This window comes from Crinia signifera, chromosome 4 (genome assembly GCF_055691185.1).
Source record: "Crinia signifera chromosome 4, ASM5569118v1, whole genome shotgun sequence".
Taxonomy (NCBI): Eukaryota; Metazoa; Chordata; class Amphibia; order Anura; family Myobatrachidae; genus Crinia; species Crinia signifera.
Window position 1 is genome coordinate 292,433,911 of NC_139220.1, and position 23,523 is coordinate 292,457,433.

The 23,523-nt window shown below is 45.7% G+C and overlaps 9 protein-coding genes across 9 annotated transcripts in view; 6 read left to right on the forward strand and 3 right to left on the reverse strand.

The window, feature by feature from the left end:
* The first annotated feature begins 102 nt into the window (after positions 1–102).
* Positions 103–768, forward strand: LOC146072774 (histone H1.01-like). The gene has a single exon (XM_083179965.1). It carries the CDS (start codon positions 103–105, stop codon positions 766–768), a length of 666 nt encoding a protein of 221 aa, XP_083036091.1.
* A 1,691-nt stretch (positions 769–2,459) lies between these two features.
* LOC146073213 (histone H2A type 1) lies at positions 2,460–2,852 on the forward strand. Its single transcript, XM_083180399.1, has one exon. The coding sequence runs from the start codon at positions 2,460–2,462 to the stop codon at positions 2,850–2,852; it is 393 nt and encodes a 130-aa protein (XP_083036525.1).
* Positions 2,853–5,798: 2,946 nt separating this feature from the next.
* Positions 5,799–6,110, reverse strand: LOC146073214 (histone H4). The gene has a single exon (XM_083180400.1). The coding sequence runs from the start codon at positions 6,108–6,110 to the stop codon at positions 5,799–5,801; it is 312 nt and encodes a 103-aa protein (XP_083036526.1).
* Positions 6,111–8,953: 2,843 nt separating this feature from the next.
* LOC146072775 (histone H1.01-like) lies at positions 8,954–9,619 on the forward strand. Its single transcript, XM_083179966.1, has one exon. The coding sequence runs from the start codon at positions 8,954–8,956 to the stop codon at positions 9,617–9,619; it is 666 nt and encodes a 221-aa protein (XP_083036092.1).
* A 1,691-nt stretch (positions 9,620–11,310) lies between these two features.
* Positions 11,311–11,703, forward strand: LOC146073215 (histone H2A type 1). The gene has a single exon (XM_083180401.1). The coding sequence runs from the start codon at positions 11,311–11,313 to the stop codon at positions 11,701–11,703; it is 393 nt and encodes a 130-aa protein (XP_083036527.1).
* Positions 11,704–14,662: 2,959 nt separating this feature from the next.
* On the reverse strand, positions 14,663–14,974 carry LOC146073216 (histone H4). Its single transcript, XM_083180402.1, has one exon. It carries the CDS (start codon positions 14,972–14,974, stop codon positions 14,663–14,665), a length of 312 nt encoding a protein of 103 aa, XP_083036528.1.
* A 2,875-nt stretch (positions 14,975–17,849) lies between these two features.
* On the forward strand, positions 17,850–18,515 carry LOC146072776 (histone H1.01-like). Its single transcript, XM_083179967.1, has one exon. It carries the CDS (start codon positions 17,850–17,852, stop codon positions 18,513–18,515), a length of 666 nt encoding a protein of 221 aa, XP_083036093.1.
* Positions 18,516–20,206: 1,691 nt separating this feature from the next.
* Positions 20,207–20,599, forward strand: LOC146073217 (histone H2A type 1). The gene has a single exon (XM_083180404.1). It carries the CDS (start codon positions 20,207–20,209, stop codon positions 20,597–20,599), a length of 393 nt encoding a protein of 130 aa, XP_083036530.1.
* Positions 20,600–23,502: 2,903 nt separating this feature from the next.
* The window catches only part of LOC146073218 (histone H4), a 312-nt gene continuing 291 nt past the window's right edge, over positions 23,503–23,523 (reverse strand). The window contains exon 1 of the mRNA XM_083180405.1: positions 23,503–23,523. This exon is cut by the window's right edge and continues 291 nt beyond it. Coding sequence (XP_083036531.1) covers positions 23,503–23,523 — 21 coding nt within the window.

Sequence of the window (23,523 nt, forward strand, 5' to 3'; positions counted from 1 at the left end):
CAGCCAATCACAATACAGCTGCAGTGTATATAAAGTACCCGGGACAGTTGCGCTTGTTTTTACTACTACTGCTGTATTTGTTATTCAGAACAGCTCATTGGAATGGCAGAAACTGCACCCGCCGCCGCTGTCCCTCCAGCAGAGGGCGCAGCCAAGAAGAAGAGGCAGCCGAAGAAAGCTGCTGGAGGAGTTAAGAAAAGCGCCAAGTCTTCTGGACCCAGCGTCTCCGAGCTGATCGTAAAAGCCGTGACAGCCTCTAAGGAGCGCAGTGGGGTTTCTCTTGCTGCCCTGAAGAAGGCTCTGGCTGCCGGAGGCTACGATGTGGAGAAGAACAACACCCGCGTCAAACTGGGTGTGAAAAGCTTGGTGACCAAAGGAACTCTCACCCAGGTGAAAGGCACCGGCGCTTCCGGCTCCTTCAAGCTCAATAAGAAGCAGGCGGAGAGCAAGAAGGTCGCCCAGAAGTCTCTGAAGCCCAAGAAACCTGCCGCAAAGAAAGTGTCCAAATCACCGAAAAAGCCCAAGAAAGCTCCGAGTGCAGCCAAGAGCCCGAAGAAGGTGAAGAAACCCACAAAAGCGGCTGTTGCCAAAAGCCCAAAGAAGCCTAAAGCGGTGAAGCCGAAGAAGGCGGCCGCCAAGAGTCCGGCCAAGAAGGCGGCAAAGCCCAAAGCTGCCAAGAGTCCGTCTAAGAAGGCGGCGAAGCCCAAAGCCGCAAAAAGCCCGGCCAAGAAGGCAGCAAAGCCCAAGAAAGCTGCGGCAAAGAAGTGAGGGAAGAGCCGCCGCATCCTCGCTCCCTTGTTATCCCCCAAAGGCTCTTTTCAGAGCCACCCACCCTCTCTCGGCAGAGCTGTAGGCTATTCATTGTGCTTTGTGAAGGAACCGATTATCCGGAGATATAGTAAAATCGGCAAGTCTCAATGGGCATGCCTTGCACGGGGGACACTTCCTGAGTTGGAAATGTAACATAAAAAGAGCGTGATAAAGTAATGACCCATCCGGGACACTGCTTCTCATTGTGTATGTGTGTTACTGTAGGGAACTGGGAGCCTAAGAAGCAGGGTTTCTGTGACTACCTATACATTAATTCAGCGTAACGGAACCCGATGTCCTAGTAGAATAGAGCTGCGGTAATACTGGAGATGGCATCCCTGTATTGCATGAACAGTGAGATGGAACACATATCTAGGAAAACGTCGATCCTTTACCAAATGTGTTCATCTGAGATCCGGATGTGATGTTAAAGTAACCAAATGCTACAATGTAATGACTTTGCAACATTTTTATCCAACCTCATTTTCTAGGTATGCAGCAACTGCAAGGGAAATATCCCAGCTCTAAGGATTGCTTGTTTTAAGCATCAGGCACATCCGTGATATAAGGGACATAATGATCCTGTCCTACATTTGGTACTAGATTTACAAGCCCTGCAAAAGGAAACCTATAACGCGGAGAAGCAGAATAGAAATGCTTCTTCGTGATACAGTGGATACATTAATAGATACACGATAGCTAAAGGGATTTTCAGAGCAGCTAGTAACTTTATATCTGACTGCATTGTACACTCATCCCGGCATAAGGAGCAAAATATATAGATAAAGACAAACAATCAGGATCCAGACCATGTCTATATATAGCCCTAAACTCGCAGCAGTCAGGACATATTAAAAACAGTTACAGCTCGATTAGAGAGGAGGTGGGTGGCTCTTAGAAGAGCCTTTGTGTTGGTGCGGGTGGAAGGGGAAATTACTTGGCGCTGGTGTACTTGGTGACGGCCTTGGTGCCCTCGGACACGGCGTGCTTGGCCAGCTCTCCTGGCAGCAGCAGGCGTACGGCGGTCTGGATCTCCCTGGAGGTGATGGTGGATCGCTTGTTGTAGTGAGCCAGGCGGGAAGCTTCCCCAGCAATGCGCTCAAAGATATCATTAACGAAGGAGTTCATGATGCCCATAGCCTTGGAGGAGATGCCGGTGTCAGGGTGCACCTGCTTCAGCACCTTGTACACATAAATGGCGTAACTCTCCTTCCTGGTCTTTCTGCGCTTCTTCCCATCTTTCTTCTGGGTCTTGGTCACGGCTTTTTTAGAGCCTTTCTTGGGCGCCGGAGCAGACTTGGCTGGATCAGGCATGGTAAATAATCGCCTCTCAGAGCAGATAGAAAATTCTGTCCTGTGTCTGGAGAGAGCGGCTCTATTTATAGGCAGCTTATGCAAACGAGTCTTCCCCGCTGCTGGTAACACTATTGGCTAGAAGAGATGTAGGCGAAACCCCGCCCGCCATTTGCAGATTGGTCTAGTTTCACAGTCACCAATGCAGATCAGGTTCCAGCACAGACCAATCACAGAGCAAGAACTGGACCCTAATGAGTGTGTATATAAGAGGAGGCGCTGTCTCGTGTGCACAGTATTTAGAGTTCGCTCTGTTTCCTTTTCGTTTAAACTTGTCCACTGAAGATCTTAGCAGCATGTCTGGCAGAGGGAAACAAGGCGGCAAGACCCGGGCTAAGGCCAAGACTCGCTCATCTCGGGCCGGTCTCCAATTTCCAGTTGGTCGCGTTCACCGTCTGCTGAGGAAGGGAAACTATGCGGAGCGTGTGGGTGCCGGTGCCCCGGTCTATCTGGCCGCGGTGCTGGAGTATCTGACGGCTGAGATTCTGGAGCTTGCCGGTAACGCTGCCCGCGACAACAAGAAGACCCGCATTATCCCCCGCCACCTGCAGCTGGCTGTACGCAACGATGAAGAGCTTAACAAGCTGTTGGGTGGAGTGACCATCGCCCAAGGAGGTGTACTGCCCAATATCCAGGCCGTGCTGCTGCCCAAGAAGACCGAGAGCCACAAACCGGCCAAGAGCAAGTAATGTGCTGGCAACTGTCTCCCACCACAGATCCCTTGTCCCTGAAACACCACAAAGGCTCTTCTCAGAGCCACCCACGTCTTCCCATGAGAGCTGTGGATACTACCACTGTTTCTATTGTAGCGTTATCTGGCTAAGCAGCGCTCTTATGATCACATTCCATTCATGCACACGATCGTTCAGCAGCATTGTACACATGTACTAGTAGCCTGAACTGTCATAAAGTCCAACTTCTCACACTTTGGGAGCGCTGGTCTAAATAGATGCTCCCTCTGTACACTGCAAATGAGCTCCCTAGAGGAGTGCAAAGCTGAGCGCTGCAAGTCCACTTTGCACCCTCTCTTTACACTAATAAGCTGGTCCTTCCTAGCGAAGCTCGGCTGTGTGTGCGAGCAAGTGTTTTAGTGCGCTCGGCTCAATAGCAGACCTATATGCTGAAAGAGAAACCACTTTATATGGAAATGTCGTAAGAACAATGTTCCCACAATGAACTAGTCCCTGAAATAGACATATTTCTGATACATGTATTTATTTACAGTTTCTTATATAGCGCAGCAGATTCCGTTGCGCTTTACAATAGTAGACAGTGATAAGACAAACTGGGTAACAACAGACAAACTTGGAGGTAGGAGGGCAATGCTGCAAGCTTACAATCTATAGGGATACATAACGATCCTTTGATGAATTGGGGTCTTACTCATCCCAAAATAAGGGTCAACCGAACAAATGTGAGTAGTTACTTGAAGCTATTCTAGGTGAGGAGCAGAGCGGAGAATTCACCAGCATCCTGTTGCTCGGACATTAATACGTCGTTTATGCTTTAGCTCGTTTAGAACGATTTGGTGGCTCTGAAAAGAGCCTTTGTGGTGTTCTCTGTACACGAGTGCTGAGCATCTATGCCCTCTCCCCTCGGATCCTGCGGGCCAGCTGGATGTCTTTGGGCATGATGGTCACCCTCTTGGCGTGGATAGCGCACAGGTTGGTGTCCTCGAAGAGCCCCACCAGGTAAGCCTCGCTGGCCTCTTGCAGGGCCATGACGGCAGAGCTCTGGAAGCGCAGGTCGGTCTTGAAGTCCTGGGCGATCTCACGCACCAGGCGCTGGAAGGGCAACTTGCGGATCAGCAGCTCTGTGGATTTCTGGTAGCGACGGATCTCTCGGAGGGCAACAGTACCTGGCCTGTAACGATGAGGCTTCTTCACGCCGCCGGTAGCTGGGGCGCTCTTCCGGGCAGCCTTGGTTGCAAGCTGTTTGCGGGGAGCTTTCCCGCCAGTGGACTTACGCGCTGTCTGCTTGGTCCTGGCCATGTTTCACAACAAAGAAACTCTGATGCTGCTGCACAATTAGACTGGAAAAGTGTCTGTAAGACTCGTTTTACACTCCCATTTATACAGAGTGCTGCACACTGATTGGAAGATATGTCTCGTCCACCGATTGGTTTACTATAACCGTTTGGAATTTTCAAATATCCCGCCATTTTCATCTTACAATGTGCCACGTTATAGGATGAAATTATCAGAATACGATAGATAGATAGATAGATAGATAGATAGATAGATAGATAGATAGATAGATAGATAGATAGATAGATAGATAGATAGATAGATAGAACAAACCACATTAGCCTGATATATATATATATATATATATATATATATATATATATATATATATATTTCTTTCTTTTCAGCTAGGGTGAGCAGGGAATCAAACAGTCAGTTTACTTCTAGATCTCCCGTTCATACGTCTACATCGTCTTTACAGGATCACATCTGCAACTATACAAGTTTCATGTATTTCGACGTGATTAGGTCTATTGTGTAATGTTATGATGGCCAATATGTCGGGCAAAATGAAGAGCTATTTTATCTCTATTCGGAGTCTAAATTTTCGTTTTCAGTATCCTAGAGTATAGTAGATACCTCTTCAGATACAGGAGGCTTTATAGTGTCTTTTAAGAGAACATGGAACAAAGAGATGGGAGCAACCAAACAAAAAAGTTATGAATAAAACATAACTCTACAGCGACTGGCAAAGTGTAATGCCCCAGAGGGCCTGGCGGCGTGGTTTTACCAGGGCTTGTCCCCGCTGGCAAGTCTGCTCTGCAGGCGACGGCAATTTCTTAGAGCTAGTGCCAGGTGAGCTAGTGTCCAGCGGCAGCAGCACAGTGACAGTGTGGACAGCAGCGCCCTCCGCGCAAGCCTGACTAGTTCCTTCACCGTGAGGCTGGAGAGCTGGATCAGCCTCCCCTCATTTCCCACAGCTACTAGATATGACCCTTTACTACCGACTTGTTTTCTGCCTGGGTGACACCATGATGCCTTATACAGGAGCCGGCAACAAAATAACACTTTGGGATTGACATCAATTAATAACAAAACAAAGACTGCACCTTCTAATTCCCTGATTGCATTATATTAATAGAACATTCCTAATACCAATTCGTTTTACGGCTATTTAAAAGGTGGGTCATCTTTGTATTGGACAGAAGTTCATTTTGAAATGTTCATCGGTGTTTTTAAAAGATATTTTCAGCTATTGAGATACAACGAAATATAATCAATATTGTTTTGATAGAAAGATTAAGGACGTGTCTGCGCCCAGCACTGGGTTCCTTTAGTCATTTTACAGTGGAGATTCCCTTAGGGTTCTCCCATTAGACGGCCACACATCCCCCCCTAGTATTCTAACTATGTGAGCTTAATATATACCAGCGCCCCGTTTACGCTTGAATTATTCGCTTTATGCACCCCACTATAGCTGGGTTTCGTTACACAGAATTACTTGTGGTCACCAATTTACCCTGCCCCAAACAAAGCACACTCCCCGGTGTGGAGTCGGGACACTGTCCCGAGCAGCAATGTAGTGATATTAGCTCTTTTCTAGAATAGATGGGTGGCCCTGAGAAGGACCTTTGTGTGGGTGTGGATATTAGATTGCGCCTCAATAGTTTAACCCCCGAATCCATAGAGTGTGCGGCCCTGGCGCTTGAGAGCATAGACCACGTCCATAGCGGTGACAGTCTTCCTCTTGGCGTGCTCAGTGTAGGTGACGGCGTCCCGGATCACGTTCTCCAGGAAGACCTTCAGAACCCCACGGGTCTCCTCATAGATAAGTCCGGAGATGCGCTTCACACCTCCTCGCCGGGCAAGGCGGCGGATGGCAGGCTTGGTGATCCCCTGGATGTTATCTCGCAACACCTTCCTGTGGCGCTTGGCGCCTCCTTTCCCAAGCCCCTTACCACCTTTGCCTCTGCCAGACATAATGCTTCCTGATGTATGCTAGATACAAAGAGAAAATGTGTGTGCTGTTGCTGCGGTATTGGCATTTTCTTATACTGTGAAAGCGGACCTAGGAGGAAACTGCATGGCTATGAGGGCGGAGTCATCACTAACCCTCCCACATTCGGATCATTGGGTGAACATGCTGAAATGGGGAGACACAAATATCACTTTTAGCCCAACGCTACTGCTGCAAATGTTGGTCTCTTCTACAGGAACTCATCCTGTATACATGCAGTGATTAACTAGCAGATTGTATGTGTCTAATGATATTCGTTTTCCCCACGTCCAATGCTTAGTTGCACGGTGAGAGAAACCAGTAGCAAAATGAAATAAATCTAAATGGCACGTTATTAGTCGTTATTAGTATTTAGTATTGCATTTATTTGCCTAAAACCATCTCTCTTTCTCAATCCATGTCTCTCCCTGACACCTTCTGTTTCTACTCCTTTCTCTCCCGGGTACCCTCTCTCACCTTTAGCTCTCCCTGGCAACCTCTTCTCACTCCTTATATCTACCTGATATCCTGTCTCAGTCTCATCCTCTCTCATTCTCTCTCTCATTCTCTCTCTTTCTCATTCTCTCTCTCTCTCATTCTCTCTCTCTCTCATTCTCTCTCTCATTCTTCCATTTGCTCTCTCATTATCTCTCTCATTCTTTCATTATCTCTCTCTCTCATTCTCTATCTCTCTCTCATTATTTCATTCTCCATCTCTCTCATTCACTCATTCTATCTCTCTTTCATTCTCTCTCTCTCTCATTCTTTCATTCAGTGTCTGATCTGAAATACACACACACATACTTGTTAATTTGAAAAATGTATACCATGTGTTAAAGATTATTATCATGCCCATGGCTCTTGAAAAGGAGTGCAGGTGGAAAAGTGTTTGGAACTACATGGTCTCAGATGGCAAAGCTTGGGGCCACCGTTCTTTTGCTCTTAAAATGCCATATCCATTAAGTACCCGTCAATTCTAAATATGTATAGTTTTGTTGTGTTTTTTTTAGCAGCGAATGGGATGTTAGCATATGACTGAAATGGGAGGCAGTTGTTCTCTTGCGTATACAAAGGTAGCGGATGATAGACCAGCGCCAGAACATTGACACCAGTCATTATGAAATAACACAATCTTTACAACCCAAACTCCAAATTTAGCGTTACCATTGTCACATGAGTTAGGCTGGTGGCGTGGATTGGGACAGGGTAAGGGAGGGAGAGGCTGCAAAATTTGAAAATACGGTGCGGTTGATTGGAGTTGTAGGCCACAGAGAGGGAGGGTTAATTGGAGGGAGTACAGAAAGTTAGTATACTTACGCTGGTACTGGGGCCTTTGAGATGATTGACTTCGTGCTTTTGCCACCAGTATTATCAGTGCTAAGGTCCCATTACTAAACCGGTAGAAACGTTGAAATACATCAATGTAAAAAAATAAAAATAAAAATAACTATACACAGAATGTAGTATGTATGTATATGTATATATATATATATATATATATATATATATATATATATATATATATATATATGTTTCTATTTATAATTTAATTATTAAGTCATTAAACATACATTTATATGGCAAGCATCAGTTGTCATATTGTGAGTGGCATTAGAATTGAAATTCAGCAGAAACAAATCTCCAGGCAGTGCTTGACCATTTGATACTAAAAGGATACAATAAATAAAAAGTTGTATGCAACTGTTGCTATTCTATTGAAACATTGATGGATACAATCTTAGCAAAGAATCAAGTTAGACCACAAGCTAGACCTCATTGTTTCTGAGAATGAACTTTAAAGGTTTTCTCAGTGGAAATGTCAATCAGATTAGGTACAGATCTAGAGGAACAGTATATATATATATATATATATATATATATATATATATATATATATAGATAGATAGATAGATAGATAGATAGATAGATAGATAGATAGATAGATAGATAGATATAATTTAGCAGAATTTGACTTGCTTGAAATTACGTTACTAAATTTGCACTTATCTTACTCTTGTAATAAGGGGGTGGGGTGACAAGAATATATGTATTTTATAGGAATACAGCAGATAGATTAAAATATCAATGCACTTTTTGAGACTTGGTGTGATCTTGTGATGTGAATGAATTGATCTTAATTTAATATAAGGTACCATTGTATTCTTTACATGGGTGCTTATTTATAAGGCACCCCTGTATTTTGCACTTATCCTAGGTCTCTAATCTAAGTAGTGCCACAAAGATAGTAGGCATTTAACTCGAGATTGTAACATTATTGGACTTCATGTTACATTGATTGGTATTCAACAGTGTTTGGAACACGAGGGGGTTTTGCATAAATCCTTTTTTTTTTTTTCCAAACTCAGCAAAAAAACATAATAAGAGCTGATTACCTGGACGTTAATCAAATTTTATCAAGCAAAAGGAGAGATTGGGAACATGCTGGGATGATCCAGCCTGGTTCTTGTGAGCTGCCAGTGACTGTGCCTGTTCGGCTTTTCAACTACAAGGCTAGCAACGGTCATACAGGGTTAGGGGAAACCGTGAAGTAGTGGTGTGGTGCTGAGAAGCAGTTCTCTGTCCATCTCATACCTTATTAAAGACTATTTTTCTACACTAGGGAAACACAAGATGTGAGAGCAGTTTGTCCCTTACACTCAGACTTGGAAAGGTTTTACACGTCTGATTATTCGGCCAATGAAGACACAGGACGCTTAACTCCTAGCAGCCAATCACAATACAGCTGCAGTGTATATAAAGTACCCGGGACAGTTGCGCTTGTTTTTACTACTACTGCTGTATTTGTTATTCAGAACAGCTCATTGGAATGGCAGAAACTGCACCCGCCGCCGCTGTCCCTCCAGCAGAGGGCGCAGCCAAGAAGAAGAGGCAGCCGAAGAAAGCTGCTGGAGGAGTTAAGAAAAGCGCCAAGTCTTCTGGACCCAGCGTCTCCGAGCTGATCGTAAAAGCCGTGACAGCCTCTAAGGAGCGCAGTGGGGTTTCTCTTGCTGCCCTGAAGAAGGCTCTGGCTGCCGGAGGCTACGATGTGGAGAAGAACAACACCCGCGTCAAACTGGGTGTGAAAAGCTTGGTGACCAAAGGAACTCTCACCCAGGTGAAAGGCACCGGCGCTTCCGGCTCCTTCAAGCTCAATAAGAAGCAGGCGGAGAGCAAGAAGGTCGCCCAGAAGTCTCTGAAGCCCAAGAAACCTGCCGCAAAGAAAGTGGCCAAATCACCGAAAAAGCCCAAGAAAGCTCCGAGTGCAGCCAAGAGCCCGAAGAAGGTGAAGAAACCCACAAAAGCGGCTGTTGCCAAAAGCCCAAAGAAGCCTAAAGCGGTGAAGCCGAAGAAGGCGGCCGCCAAGAGTCCGGCCAAGAAGGCGGCAAAGCCCAAAGCTGCCAAGAGTCCGTCTAAGAAGGCGGCGAAGCCCAAAGCCGCAAAAAGCCCGGCCAAGAAGGCAGCAAAGCCCAAGAAAGCTGCGGCAAAGAAGTGAGGGAAGAGCCGCCGCATCCTCGCTCCCTTGTTATCCCCCAAAGGCTCTTTTCAGAGCCACCCACCCTCTCTCGGCAGAGCTGTAGGCTATTCATTGTGCTTTGTGAAGGAACCGATTATCCGGAGATATAGTAAAATCGGCAAGTCTCAATGGGCATGCCTTGCACGGGGGACACTTCCTGAGTTGGAAATGTAACATAAAAAGAGCGTGATAAAGTAATGACCCATCCGGGACACTGCTTCTCATTGTGTATGTGTGTTACTGTAGGGAACTGGGAGCCTAAGAAGCAGGGTTTCTGTGACTACCTATACATTAATTCAGCGTAACGGAACCCGATGTCCTAGTAGAATAGAGCTGCGGTAATACTGGAGATGGCATCCCTGTATTGCATGAACAGTGAGATGGAACACATATCTAGGAAAACGTCGATCCTTTACCAAATGTGTTCATCTGAGATCCGGATGTGATGTTAAAGTAACCAAATGCTACAATGTAATGACTTTGCAACATTTTTATCCAACCTCATTTTCTAGGTATGCAGCAACTGCAAGGGAAATATCCCAGCTCTAAGGATTGCTTGTTTTAAGCATCAGGCACATCCGTGATATAAGGGACATAATGATCCTGTCCTACATTTGGTACTAGATTTACAAGCCCTGCAAAAGGAAACCTATAACGCGGAGAAGCAGAATAGAAATGCTTCTTCGTGATACAGTGGATACATTAATAGATACACGATAGCTAAAGGGATTTTCAGAGCAGCTAGTAACTTTATATCTGACTGCATTGTACACTCATCCCGGCATAAGGAGCAAAATATATAGATAAAGACAAACAATCAGGATCCAGACCATGTCTATATATAGCCCTAAACTCGCAGCAGTCAGGACATATTAAAAACAGTTACAGCTCGATTAGAGAGGAGGTGGGTGGCTCTTAGAAGAGCCTTTGTGTTGGTGCGGGTGGAAGGGGAAATTACTTGGCGCTGGTGTACTTGGTGACGGCCTTGGTGCCCTCGGACACGGCGTGCTTGGCCAGCTCTCCTGGCAGCAGCAGGCGTACGGCGGTCTGGATCTCCCTGGAGGTGATGGTGGATCGCTTGTTGTAGTGAGCCAGGCGGGAAGCTTCCCCAGCAATGCGCTCAAAGATATCATTAACGAAGGAGTTCATGATGCCCATAGCCTTGGAGGAGATGCCGGTGTCAGGGTGCACCTGCTTCAGCACCTTGTACACATAAATGGCGTAACTCTCCTTCCTGGTCTTTCTGCGCTTCTTCCCATCTTTCTTCTGGGTCTTGGTCACGGCTTTTTTAGAGCCTTTCTTGGGCGCCGGAGCAGACTTGGCTGGATCAGGCATGGTAAATAATCGCCTCTCAGAGCAGATAGAAAATTCTGTCCTGTGTCTGGAGAGAGCGGCTCTATTTATAGGCAGCTTATGCAAACGAGTCTTCCTCGCTGCTGGTAACACTATTGGCTAGAAGAGATGTAGGCGAAACCCCGCCCGCCATTTGCAGATTGGTCTAGTTTCACAGTCACCAATGCAGATCAGGTTCCAGCACAGACCAATCACAGAGCAAGAACTGGACCCTAATGAGTGTGTATATAAGAGGAGGCGCTGTCTCGTGTGCACAGTATTTAGAGTTCGCTCTGTTTCCTTTTCGTTTAAACTTGTCCACTGAAGATCTTAGCAGCATGTCTGGCAGAGGGAAACAAGGCGGCAAGACCCGGGCTAAGGCCAAGACTCGCTCATCTCGGGCCGGTCTCCAATTTCCAGTTGGTCGCGTTCACCGTCTGCTGAGGAAGGGAAACTATGCGGAGCGTGTGGGTGCCGGTGCCCCGGTCTATCTGGCCGCGGTGCTGGAGTATCTGACGGCTGAGATTCTGGAGCTTGCCGGTAACGCTGCCCGCGACAACAAGAAGACCCGCATTATCCCCCGCCACCTGCAGCTGGCTGTACGCAACGATGAAGAGCTTAACAAGCTGTTGGGTGGAGTGACCATCGCCCAAGGAGGTGTACTGCCCAATATCCAGGCCGTGCTGCTGCCCAAGAAGACCGAGAGCCACAAACCGGCCAAGAGCAAGTAATGTGCTGGTAACTGTCTCCCACCACAGATCCCTTGTCCCTGAAACACCACAAAGGCTCTTCTCAGAGCCACCCACGTCTTCCCATGAGAGCTGTGGATACTACCACTGTTTCTATTGTAGCGTTATCTGGCTAAGCAGCGCTCTTATGATCACATTCCATTCATGCACACGATCGTTCAGCAGCATTGTACACATGTACTAGTAGCCTGAACTGTCATAAAGTCCAACTTCTCACACTTTGGGAGCGCTGGTCTAAATAGATGCTCCCTCTGTACACTGCAAATGAGCTCCCTAGAGGAGTGCAAAGCTGAGCGCTGCAAGTCCACTTTGCACCCTCTCTTTACACTAATAAGCTGGTCCTTCCTAGCGAAGCTCGGCTGTGTGTGCGAGCAAGTGTTTTAGTGCGCTCGGCTCAATAGCAGACCTATATGCTGAAAGAGAAACCACTTTATATGGAAATGTCGTAAGAACAATGTTCCCACAATGAACTAGTCCCTGAAATAGACATATTTCTGATACATGTATTTATTTACAGTTTCTTATATAGCGCAGCAGATTCCGTTGCGCTTTACAATAGTAGACAGTGATAAGACAAACTGGGTAACAGACAAACTTGGAGGTAGGAGGGCAATGCTGCAAGCTTACAATCTATAGGGATACATAACGATCCTTTGATGAATTGGGGTCTTACTCATCCCAAAATAAGGGTCAACCGAACAAATGTGAGTAGTTACTTGAAGCTATTCTAGGTGAGGAGCAGAGCGGAGAATTCACCAGCATCCTGTTGCTCGGACATTAATACGTCGTTTATGCTTTAGCTCGTTTAGAACGATTTGGTGGCTCTGAAAAGAGCCTTTGTGGTGTTCTCTGTACACGAGTGCTGAGCATCTATGCCCTCTCCCCTCGGATCCTGCGGGCCAGCTGGATGTCTTTGGGCATGATGGTCACCCTCTTGGCGTGGATAGCGCACAGGTTGGTGTCCTCGAAGAGCCCCACCAGGTAAGCCTCGCTGGCCTCTTGCAGGGCCATGACGGCAGAGCTCTGGAAGCGCAGGTCGGTCTTGAAGTCCTGGGCGATCTCACGCACCAGGCGCTGGAAGGGCAACTTGCGGATCAGCAGCTCTGTGGATTTCTGGTAGCGACGGATCTCTCGGAGGGCAACAGTACCTGGCCTGTAACGATGAGGCTTCTTCACGCCGCCGGTAGCTGGGGCGCTCTTCCGGGCAGCCTTGGTTGCAAGCTGTTTGCGGGGAGCTTTCCCGCCAGTGGACTTACGCGCTGTCTGCTTGGTCCTGGCCATGTTTCACAACAAAGAAACTCTGATGCTGCTGCACAATTAGACTGGAAAAGTGTCTGTAAGACTCGTTTTACACTCCCATTTATACAGAGTGCTGCACACTGATTGGAAGATATGTCTCGTCCACCGATTGGTTTACTATAACCGTTTGGAATTTTCAAATATCCCGCCATTTTCATCTTACAATGTGCCACGTTATAGGATGAAATTATCAGAATACGGATAGATAGATAGATAGATAGATAGATAGATAGATAGATAGATAGATAGATAGATAGATAGATAGATAGATAGATAGATAGATAGATGATAGATAGATAGATAGATAGATAGAACAAACCACATTAGCCTGATATATATATATATATATATATATATATATATATATTTCTTTCTTTTCAGCTAGGGTGAGCAGGGAATCAAACAGTCAGTTTACTTCTAGATCTCCCGTTCATACGTCTACATCGTCTTTACAGGATCACATCTGCAACTATACAAGTTTCATGTATTTCGACGTGATTAGGTCTATTGTGTAATGTTATGATGGCCAATATGTCGGGCAAAATGAAGAGCTATTTTATCTCTATTCGGAGTCTAAATTTTCGTTTTCAGTATCCTAGAGTATAGTAGATACCTCTTCAGATACAGGAGGCTTTATAGTGTCTTTTAAGAGAACATGGAACAAAGAGATGGGAGCAACCAAACAAAAAAGTTATGAATAAAACATAACTCTACAGCGACTGGCAAAGTGTAATGCCCCAGAGGGCCTGGCGGCGTGGTTTTACCAGGGCTTGTCCCCGCTGGCAAGTCTGCTCTGCAGGCGACGGCAATTTCTTAGAGCTAGTGCCAGGTGAGCTAGTGTCCAGCGGCAGCAGCACAGTGACAGTGTGGACAGCAGCGCCCTCCGCGCAAGCCTGACTAGTTCCTTCACCGTGAGGCTGGAGAGCTGGATCAGCCTCCCCTCATTTCCCACAGCTACTAGATATGACCCTTTACTACCGACTTGTTTTCTGCCTGGGTGACACCATGATGCCTTATACAGGAGCCGGCAACAAAATAACACTTTGGGATTGACATCAATTAATAACAAAACAAAGACTGCACCTTCTAATTCCCTGATTGCATTATATTAATAGAACATTCCTAATACCAATTCGTTTTACGGCTATTTAAAAGGTGGGTCATCTTTGTATTGGACAGAAGTTCATTTTGAAATGTTCATCGGTGTTTTTAAAAGATATTTTCAGCTATTGAGATACAACGAAATATAATCAATATTGTTTTGATAGAAAGATTAAGGACGTGTCTGCGCCCAGCACTGGGTTCCTTTAGTCATTTTACAGTGGAGATTCCCTTAGGGTTCTCCCATTAGACGGCCACACATCCCCCCCTAGTATTCTAACTATGTGAGCTTAATATATACCAGCGCCCCGTTTACGCTTGAATTATTCGCTTTATGCACCCCACTATAGCTGGGTTTCGTTACACAGAATTACTTGTGGTCACCAATTTACCCTGCCCCAAACAAAGCACACTCCCCGGTGTGGAGTCGGGACACTGTCCCGAGCAGCAATGTAGTGATATTAGCTCTTTTCTAGAATAGATGGGTGGCCCTGAGAAGGACCTTTGTGTGGGTGTGGATATTAGATTGCGCCTCAATAGTTTAACCCCCGAATCCATAGAGTGTGCGGCCCTGGCGCTTGAGAGCATAGACCACGTCCATAGCGGTGACAGTCTTCCTCTTGGCGTGCTCAGTGTAGGTGACGGCGTCCCGGATCACGTTCTCCAGGAAGACCTTCAGAACCCCACGGGTCTCCTCATAGATAAGTCCGGAGATGCGCTTCACACCTCCTCGCCGGGCAAGGCGGCGGATGGCAGGCTTGGTGATCCCCTGGATGTTATCTCGCAACACCTTCCTGTGGCGCTTGGCGCCTCCTTTCCCAAGCCCCTTACCACCTTTGCCTCTGCCAGACATAATGCTTCCTGATGTATGCTAGATACAAAGAGAAAATGTGTGTGCTGTTGCTGCGGTATTGGCATTTTCTTATACTGTGAAAGCGGACCTAGGAGGAAACTGCATGGCTATGAGGGCGGAGTCATCACTAACCCTCCCACATTCGGATCATTGGGTGAACATGCTGAAATGGGGAGACACAAATATCACTTTTAGCCCAACGCTACTGCTGCAAATGTTGGTCTCTTCTACAGGAACTCATCCTGTATACATGCAGTGATTAACTAGCAGATTGTATGTGTCTAATGATATTCGTTTTCCCCACGTCCAATGCTTAGTTGCACGGTGAGAGAAACCAGTAGCAAAATGAAATAAATCTAAATGGCACGTTATTAGTCGTTATTAGTATTTAGTATTGCATTTATTTGCCTAAAACCATCTCTCTTTCTCAATCCATGTCTCTCCCTGACACCTTCTGTTTCTACTCCTTTCTCTCCCGGGTACCCTCTCTCACCTTTAGCTCTCCCTGGCAACCTCTTCTCACTCCTTATATCTACCTGATATCCTGTCTCAGTCTCATCCTCTCTCATTCTCTCTCTCATTCTCTCTCTTTCTCATTCTCTCTCTCTCTCATTCTCTCTCTCTCTCATTCTCTCTCTCATTCTTCCATTTGCTCTCTCATTATCTCTCTCATTCTTTCATTATCTCTCTCTCTCATTCTCTATCTCTCTCTCATTATTTCATTCTCCATCTCTCTCATTCACTCATTCTATCTCTCTTTCATTCTCTCTCTCATTCTTTCATTCAGTGTCTGATCTGAAATACACACACACATACTTGTTAATTTGAAAAATGTATACCATGTGTTAAAGATTATTATCATGCCCATGGCTCTTGAAAAGGAGTGCAGGTGGAAAAGTGTTTGGAACTACATGGTCTCAGATGGCAAAGCTTGGGGCCACCGTTCTTTTGCTCTTAAAATGCCATATCCATTAAGTACCCGTCAATTCTAAATATGTATAGTTTTGTTGTGTTTTTTTTAGCAGCGAATGGGATGTTAGCATATGACTGAAATGGGAGGCAGTTGTTCTCTTGCGTATACAAAGGTAGCGGATGATAGACCAGCGCCAGAACATTGACACCAGTCATTATGAAATAACACAATCTTTACAACCCAAACTCCAAATTTAGCGTTACCATTGTCACATGAGTTAGGCTGGTGGCGTGGATTGGGACAGGGTAAGGGAGGGAGAGGCTGCAAAATTTGAAAATACGGTGCGGTTGATTGGAGTTGTAGGCCACAGAGAGGGAGGGTTAATTGGAGGGAGTACAGAAAGTTAGTATACTTACGCTGGTACTGGGGCCTTTGAGATGATTGACTTCGTGCTTTTGCCACCAGTATTATCAGTGCTAAGGTCCCATTACTAAACCGGTAGAAACGTTGAAATACATCAATGTAAAAAAATAAAAATAAAAATAACTATACACAGAATGTAGTATGTATGTATATGTATATATATATATATATATATATATATATATATATATATATATATATATATATATATATATATATATATATGTTTCTATTTATAATTTAATTATTAAGTCATTAAACATACATTTATATGGCAAGCATCAGTTGTCATATTGTGAGTGGCATTAGAATTGAAATTCAGCAGAAACAAATCTCCAGGCAGTGCTTGACCATTTGATACTAAAAGGATACAATAAAAAGTTGTATGCAACTGTTGCTATTCTATTGAAACATTGATGGATACAATCTTAGCAAAGAATCAAGTTAGACCACAAGCTAGACCTCATTGTTTCTGAGAATGAACTTTAAAGGTTTTCTCAGTGGAAATGTCAATCAGATTAGGTACAGATCTAGAGGAACAGTATATATATATATATATATATATATATATATATATATATATATATATATAGATAGATAGATAGATAGATAGATAGATAGATAGATAGATAGATAGATAGATAGATAGATAGATAGATAGATATTTAATTTAGCAGAATTTGACTTGCTTGAAATTACGTTACTAAATTTGCACTTATCTTACTCTTGTAATAAGGGGGTGGGGTGACAAGAATATATGTATTTTATAGGAATACAGCAGATAGATTAAAATATCAATGCACTTTTTGAGACTTGGTGTGATCTTGTGATGTGAATGAATTGATCTTAATTTAATATAAGGTACCATTGTATTCTTTACATGGGTGCTTATTTATAAGGCACCCCTGTATTTTGCACTTATCCTAGGTCTCTAATCTAAGTAGTGCCACAAAGATAGTAGGCATTTAACTCGAGATTGTAACATTATTGGACTTCATGTTACATTGATTGGTATTCAACAGTGTTTGGAACACGAGGGGGTTTTGCATAAATCCTTTTTTTTTTTTTCCAAACTCAGCAAAAAAACATAATAAGAGCTGATTACCTGGACGTTAATCAAATTTTATCAAGCAAAAGGAGAGATTGGGAACATGCTGGGATGATCCAGCCTGGTTCTTGTGAGCTGCCAGTGACTGTGCCTGTTCGGCTTTTCAACTACAAGGCTAGCAACGGTCATACAGGGTTAGGGGAAACCGTGAAGTAGTGGTGTGGTGCTGAGAAGCAGTTCTCTGTCCATCTCATACCTTATTAAAGACTATTTTTCTACACTAGGGAAACACAAGATGTGAGAGCAGTTTGTCCCTTACACTCAGACTTGGAAAGGTTTTACACGTCTGATTATTCGGCCAATGAAGACACAGGACGCTTAACTCCTAGCAGCCAATCACAATACAGCTGCAGTGTATATAAAGTACCCGGGACAGTTGCGCTTGTTTTTACTACTACTGCTGTATTTGTTATTCAGAACAGCTCATTGGAATGGCAGAAACTGCACCCGCCGCCGCTGTCCCTCCAGCAGAGGGCGCAGCCAAGAAGAAGAGGCAGCCGAAGAAAGCTGCTGGAGGAGTTAAGAAAAGCGCCAAGTCTTCTGGACCCAGCGTCTCCGAGCTGATCGTAAAAGCCGTGACAGCCTCTAAGGAGCGCAGTGGGGTTTCTCTTGCTGCCCTGAAGAAGGCTCTGGCTGCCGGAGGCTACGATGTGGAGAAGAACAACACCCGCGTCAAACTGGGTGTGAAAAGCTTGGTGACCAAAGGAACTCTCACCCAGGTGAAAGGCACCGGCGCTTCCGGCTCCTTCAAGCTCAATAAGAAGCAGGCGGAGAGCAAGAAGGTCGCCCAGAAGTCTCTGAAGCCCAAGAAACCTGCCGCAAAGAAAGTGGCCAAATCACCGAAAAAGCCCAAGAAAGCTCCGAGTGCAGCCAAGAGCCCGAAGAAGGTGAAGAAACCCACAAAAGCGGCTGTTGCCAAAAGCCCAAAGAAGCCTAAAGCGGTGAAGCCGAAGAAGGCGGCCGCCAAGAGTCCGGCCAAGAAGGCGGCAAAGCCCAAAGCTGCCAAGAGTCCGTCTAAGAAGGCGGCGAAGCCCAAAGCCGCAAAAAGCCCGGCCAAGAAGGCAGCAAAGCCCAAGAAAGCTGCGGCAAAGAAGTGAGGGAAGAGCCGCCGCATCCTCGCTCCCTTGTTATCCCCCAAAGGCTCTTTTCAGAGCCACCCACCCTCTCTCGGCAGAGCTGTAGGCTATTCATTGTGCTTTGTGAAGGAACGGATTATCCGGAGATATAGTAAAATCGGCAAGTCTCAATGGGCATGCCTTGCACGGGGGACACTTCCTGAGTTGGAAATGTAACATAAAAAGAGCGTGATAAAGTAATGACCCATCCGGGACACTGCTTCTCATTGTGTATGTGTGTTACTGTAGGGAACTGGGAGCCTAAGAAGCAGGGTTTCTGTGACTACCTATACATTAATTCAGCGTAACGGAACCCGATGTCCTAGTAGAATAGAGCTGCGGTAATACTGGAGATGGCATCCCTGTATTGCATGAACAGTGAGATGGAACACATATCTAGGAAAACGTCGATCCTTTACCAAATGTGTTCATCTGAGATCCGGATGTGATGTTAAAGTAACCAAATGCTACAATGTAATGACTTTGCAACATTTTTATCCAACCTCATTTTCTAGGTATGCAGCAACTGCAAGGGAAATATCCCAGCTCTAAGGATTGCTTGTTTTAAGCATCAGGCACATCCGTGATATAAGGGACATAATGATCCTGTCCTACATTTGGTACTAGATTTACAAGCCCTGCAAAAGGAAACCTATAACGCGGAGAAGCAGAATAGAAATGCTTCTTCGTGATACAGTGGATACATTAATAGATACACGATAGCTAAAGGGATTTTCAGAGCAGCTAGTAACTTTATATCTGACTGCATTGTACACTCATCCCGGCATAAGGAGCAAAATATATAGATAAAGACAAACAATCAGGATCCAGACCATGTCTATATATAGCCCTAAACTCGCAGCAGTCAGGACATATTAAAAACAGTTACAGCTCGATTAGAGAGGAGGTGGGTGGCTCTTAGAAGAGCCTTTGTGTTGGTGCGGGTGGAAGGGGAAATTACTTGGCGCTGGTGTACTTGGTGACGGCCTTGGTGCCCTCGGACACGGCGTGCTTGGCCAGCTCTCCTGGCAGCAGCAGGCGTACGGCGGTCTGGATCTCCCTGGAGGTGATGGTGGATCGCTTGTTGTAGTGAGCCAGGCGGGAAGCTTCCCCAGCAATGCGCTCAAAGATATCATTAACGAAGGAGTTCATGATGCCCATAGCCTTGGAGGAGATGCCGGTGTCAGGGTGCACCTGCTTCAGCACCTTGTACACATAAATGGCGTAACTCTCCTTCCTGGTCTTTCTGCGCTTCTTCCCATCTTTCTTCTGGGTCTTGGTCACGGCTTTTTTAGAGCCTTTCTTGGGCGCCGGAGCAGACTTGGCTGGATCAGGCATGGTAAATAATCGCCTCTCAGAGCAGATAGAAAATTCTGTCCTGTGTCTGGAGAGAGCGGCTCTATTTATAGGCAGCTTATGCAAACGAGTCTTCCTCGCTGCTGGTAACACTATTGGCTAGAAGAGATGTAGGCGAAACCCCGCCCGCCATTTGCAGATTGGTCTAGTTTCACAGTCACCAATGCAGATCAGGTTCCAGCACAGACCAATCACAGAGCAAGAACTGGACCCTAATGAGTGTGTATATAAGAGGAGGCGCTGTCTCGTGTGCACAGTATTTAGAGTTCGCTCTGTTTCCTTTTCGTTTAAACTTGTCCACTGAAGATCTTAGCAGCATGTCTGGCAGAGGGAAACAAGGCGGCAAGACCCGGGCTAAGGCCAAGACTCGCTCATCTCGGGCCGGTCTCCAATTTCCAGTTGGTCGCGTTCACCGTCTGCTGAGGAAGGGAAACTATGCGGAGCGTGTGGGTGCCGGTGCCCCGGTCTATCTGGCCGCGGTGCTGGAGTATCTGACGGCTGAGATTCTGGAGCTTGCCGGTAACGCTGCCCGCGACAACAAGAAGACCCGCATTATCCCCCGCCACCTGCAGCTGGCTGTACGCAACGATGAAGAGCTTAACAAGCTGTTGGGTGGAGTGACCATCGCCCAAGGAGGTGTACTGCCCAATATCCAGGCCGTGCTGCTGCCCAAGAAGACCGAGAGCCACAAACCGGCCAAGAGCAAGTAATGTGCTGGCAACTGTCTCCCACCACAGATCCCTTGTCCCTGAAACACCACAAAGGCTCTTCTCAGAGCCACCCACGTCTTCCCATGAGAGCTGTGGATACTACCACTGTTTCTATTGTAGCGTTATCTGGCTAAGCAGCGCTCTTATGATCACATTCCATTCATGCACACGATCGTTCAGCAGCATTGTACACATGTACTAGTAGCCTGAACTGTCATAAAGTCCAACTTCTCACACTTTGGGAGCGCTGGTCTAAATAGATGCTCCCTCTGTACACTGCAAATGAGCTCCCTAGAGGAGTGCAAAGCTGAGCGCTGCAAGTCCACTTTGCACCCTCTCTTTACACTAATAAGCTGGTCCTTCCTAGCGAAGCTCGGCTGTGTGTGCGAGCAAGTGTTTTAGTGCGCTCGGCTCAATAGCAGACCTATATGCTGAAAGAGAAACCACTTTATATGGAAATGTCGTAAGAACAATGTTCCCACAATGAACTAGTCCCTGAAATAGACATATTTCTGATACATGTATTTATTTACAGTTTCTTATATAGCGCAGCAGATTCCGTTGCGCTTTACAATAGTAGACAGTGATAAGACAAACTGGGTAACAGACAAACTTGGAGGTAGGAGGGCAATGCTGCAAGCTTACAATCTATAGGGATACATAACGATCCTTTGATGAATTGGGGTCTTACTCATCCCAAAATAAGGGTCAACCGAACAAATGTGAGTAGTTACTTGAAGCTATTCTAGGTGAGGAGCAGAGCGGAGAATTCACCAGCATCCTGTTGCTCGGACATTAATACGTCGTTTATGCTTTAGCTCGTTTAGAACGATTTGGTGGCTCTGAAAAGAGCCTTTGTGGTGTTCTCTGTACACGAGTGCTGAGCATCTATGCCCTCTCCCCTCGGATCCTGCGGGCCAGCTGGATGTCTTTGGGCATGATGGTCACCCTCTTGGCGTGGATAGCGCACAGGTTGGTGTCCTCGAAGAGCCCCACCAGGTAAGCCTCGCTGGCCTCTTGCAGGGCCATGACGGCAGAGCTCTGGAAGCGCAGGTCGGTCTTGAAGTCCTGGGCGATCTCACGCACCAGGCGCTGGAAGGGCAACTTGCGGATCAGCAGCTCTGTGGATTTCTGGTAGCGACGGATCTCTCGGAGGGCAACAGTACCTGGCCTGTAACGATGAGGCTTCTTCACGCCGCCGGTAGCTGGGGCGCTCTTCCGGGCAGCCTTGGTTGCAAGCTGTTTGCGGGGAGCTTTCCCGCCAGTGGACTTACGCGCTGTCTGCTTGGTCCTGGCCATGTTTCACAACAAAGAAACTCTGATGCTGCTGCACAATTAGACTGGAAAAGTGTCTGTAAGACTCGTTTTACACTCCCATTTATACAGAGTGCTGCACACTGATTGGAAGATATGTCTCGTCCACCGATTGGTTTACTATAACCGTTTGGAATTTTCAAATATCCCGCCATTTTCATCTTACAATGTGCCACGTTATAGGATGAAATTATCAGAATACAGATAGATAGATAGATAGATAGATAGATAGATAGATAGATTAGATAGAAAGAACAAACCACATTAGCCTGATATATATATATATATATATATATATATATATATATATATATTTCTTTCTTTTCAGCTAGGGTGAGCAGGGAATCAAACAGTCAGTTTACTTCTAGATCTCCCGTTCATACGTCTACATCGTCTTTACAGGATCACATCTGCAACTATACAAGTTTCATGTATTTCGACGTGATTAGGTCTATTGTGTAATGTTATGATGGCCAATATGTCGGGCAAAATGAAGAGCTATTTTATCTCTATTCGGAGTCTAAATTTTCGTTTTCAGTATCCTAGAGTATAGTAGATACCTCTTCAGATACAGGAGGCTTTATAGTGTCTTTTAAGAGAACATGGAACAAAGAGATGGGAGCAACCAAACAAAAAAGTTATGAATAAAACATAACTCTACAGCGACTGGCAAAGTGTAATGCCCCAGAGGGCCTGGCGGCGTGGTTTTACCAGGGCTTGTCCCCGCTGGCAAGTCTGCTCTGCAGGCGACGGCAATTTCTTAGAGCTAGTGCCAGGTGAGCTAGTGTCCAGCGGCAGCAGCACAGTGACAGTGTGGACAGCAGCGCCCTCCGCGCAAGCCTGACTAGTTGCTTCACCGTGAGGCTGGAGAGCTGGATCAGCCTCCCCTCATTTCCCACAGCTACTAGATATGACCCTTTACTACCGACTTGTTTTCTGCCTGGGTGACACCATGATGCCTTATACAGGAGCCGGCAACAAAATAACACTTTGGGATTGACATCAATTAATAACAAAACAAAGACTGCACCTTCTAATTCCCTGATTGCATTATATTAATAGAACATTCCTAATACCAATTCGTTTTACGGCTATTTAAAAGGTGGGTCATCTTTGTATTGGACAGAAGTTCATTTTGAAATGTTCATCGGTGTTTTTAAAAGATATTTTCAGCTATTGAGATACAACGAAATATAATCAATATTGTTTTGATAGAAAGATTAAGGACGTGTCTGCGCCCAGCACTGGGTTCCTTTAGTCATTTTACAGTGGAGATTCCCTTAGGGTTCTCCCATTAGACGGCCACACATCCCCCCCTAGTATTCTAACTATGTGAGCTTAATATATACCAGCGCCCCGTTTACTCTTGAATTATTCGCTTTATGCACCCCACTATAGCTGGGTTTCGTTACACAGAATTACTTGTGGTCACCAATTGACCCTGCCCCAAACAAAGCACACTCCCCGGTGTGGAGTCGGGACACTGTCCCGAGCAGCAATGTAGTGATATTAGCTCTTTTCTAGAATAGATGGGTGGCCCTGAGAAGGACCTTTGTGTGGGTGTGGATATTAGATTGCGCCTCAATAGTTTAACCCCCGAATCCATAGAG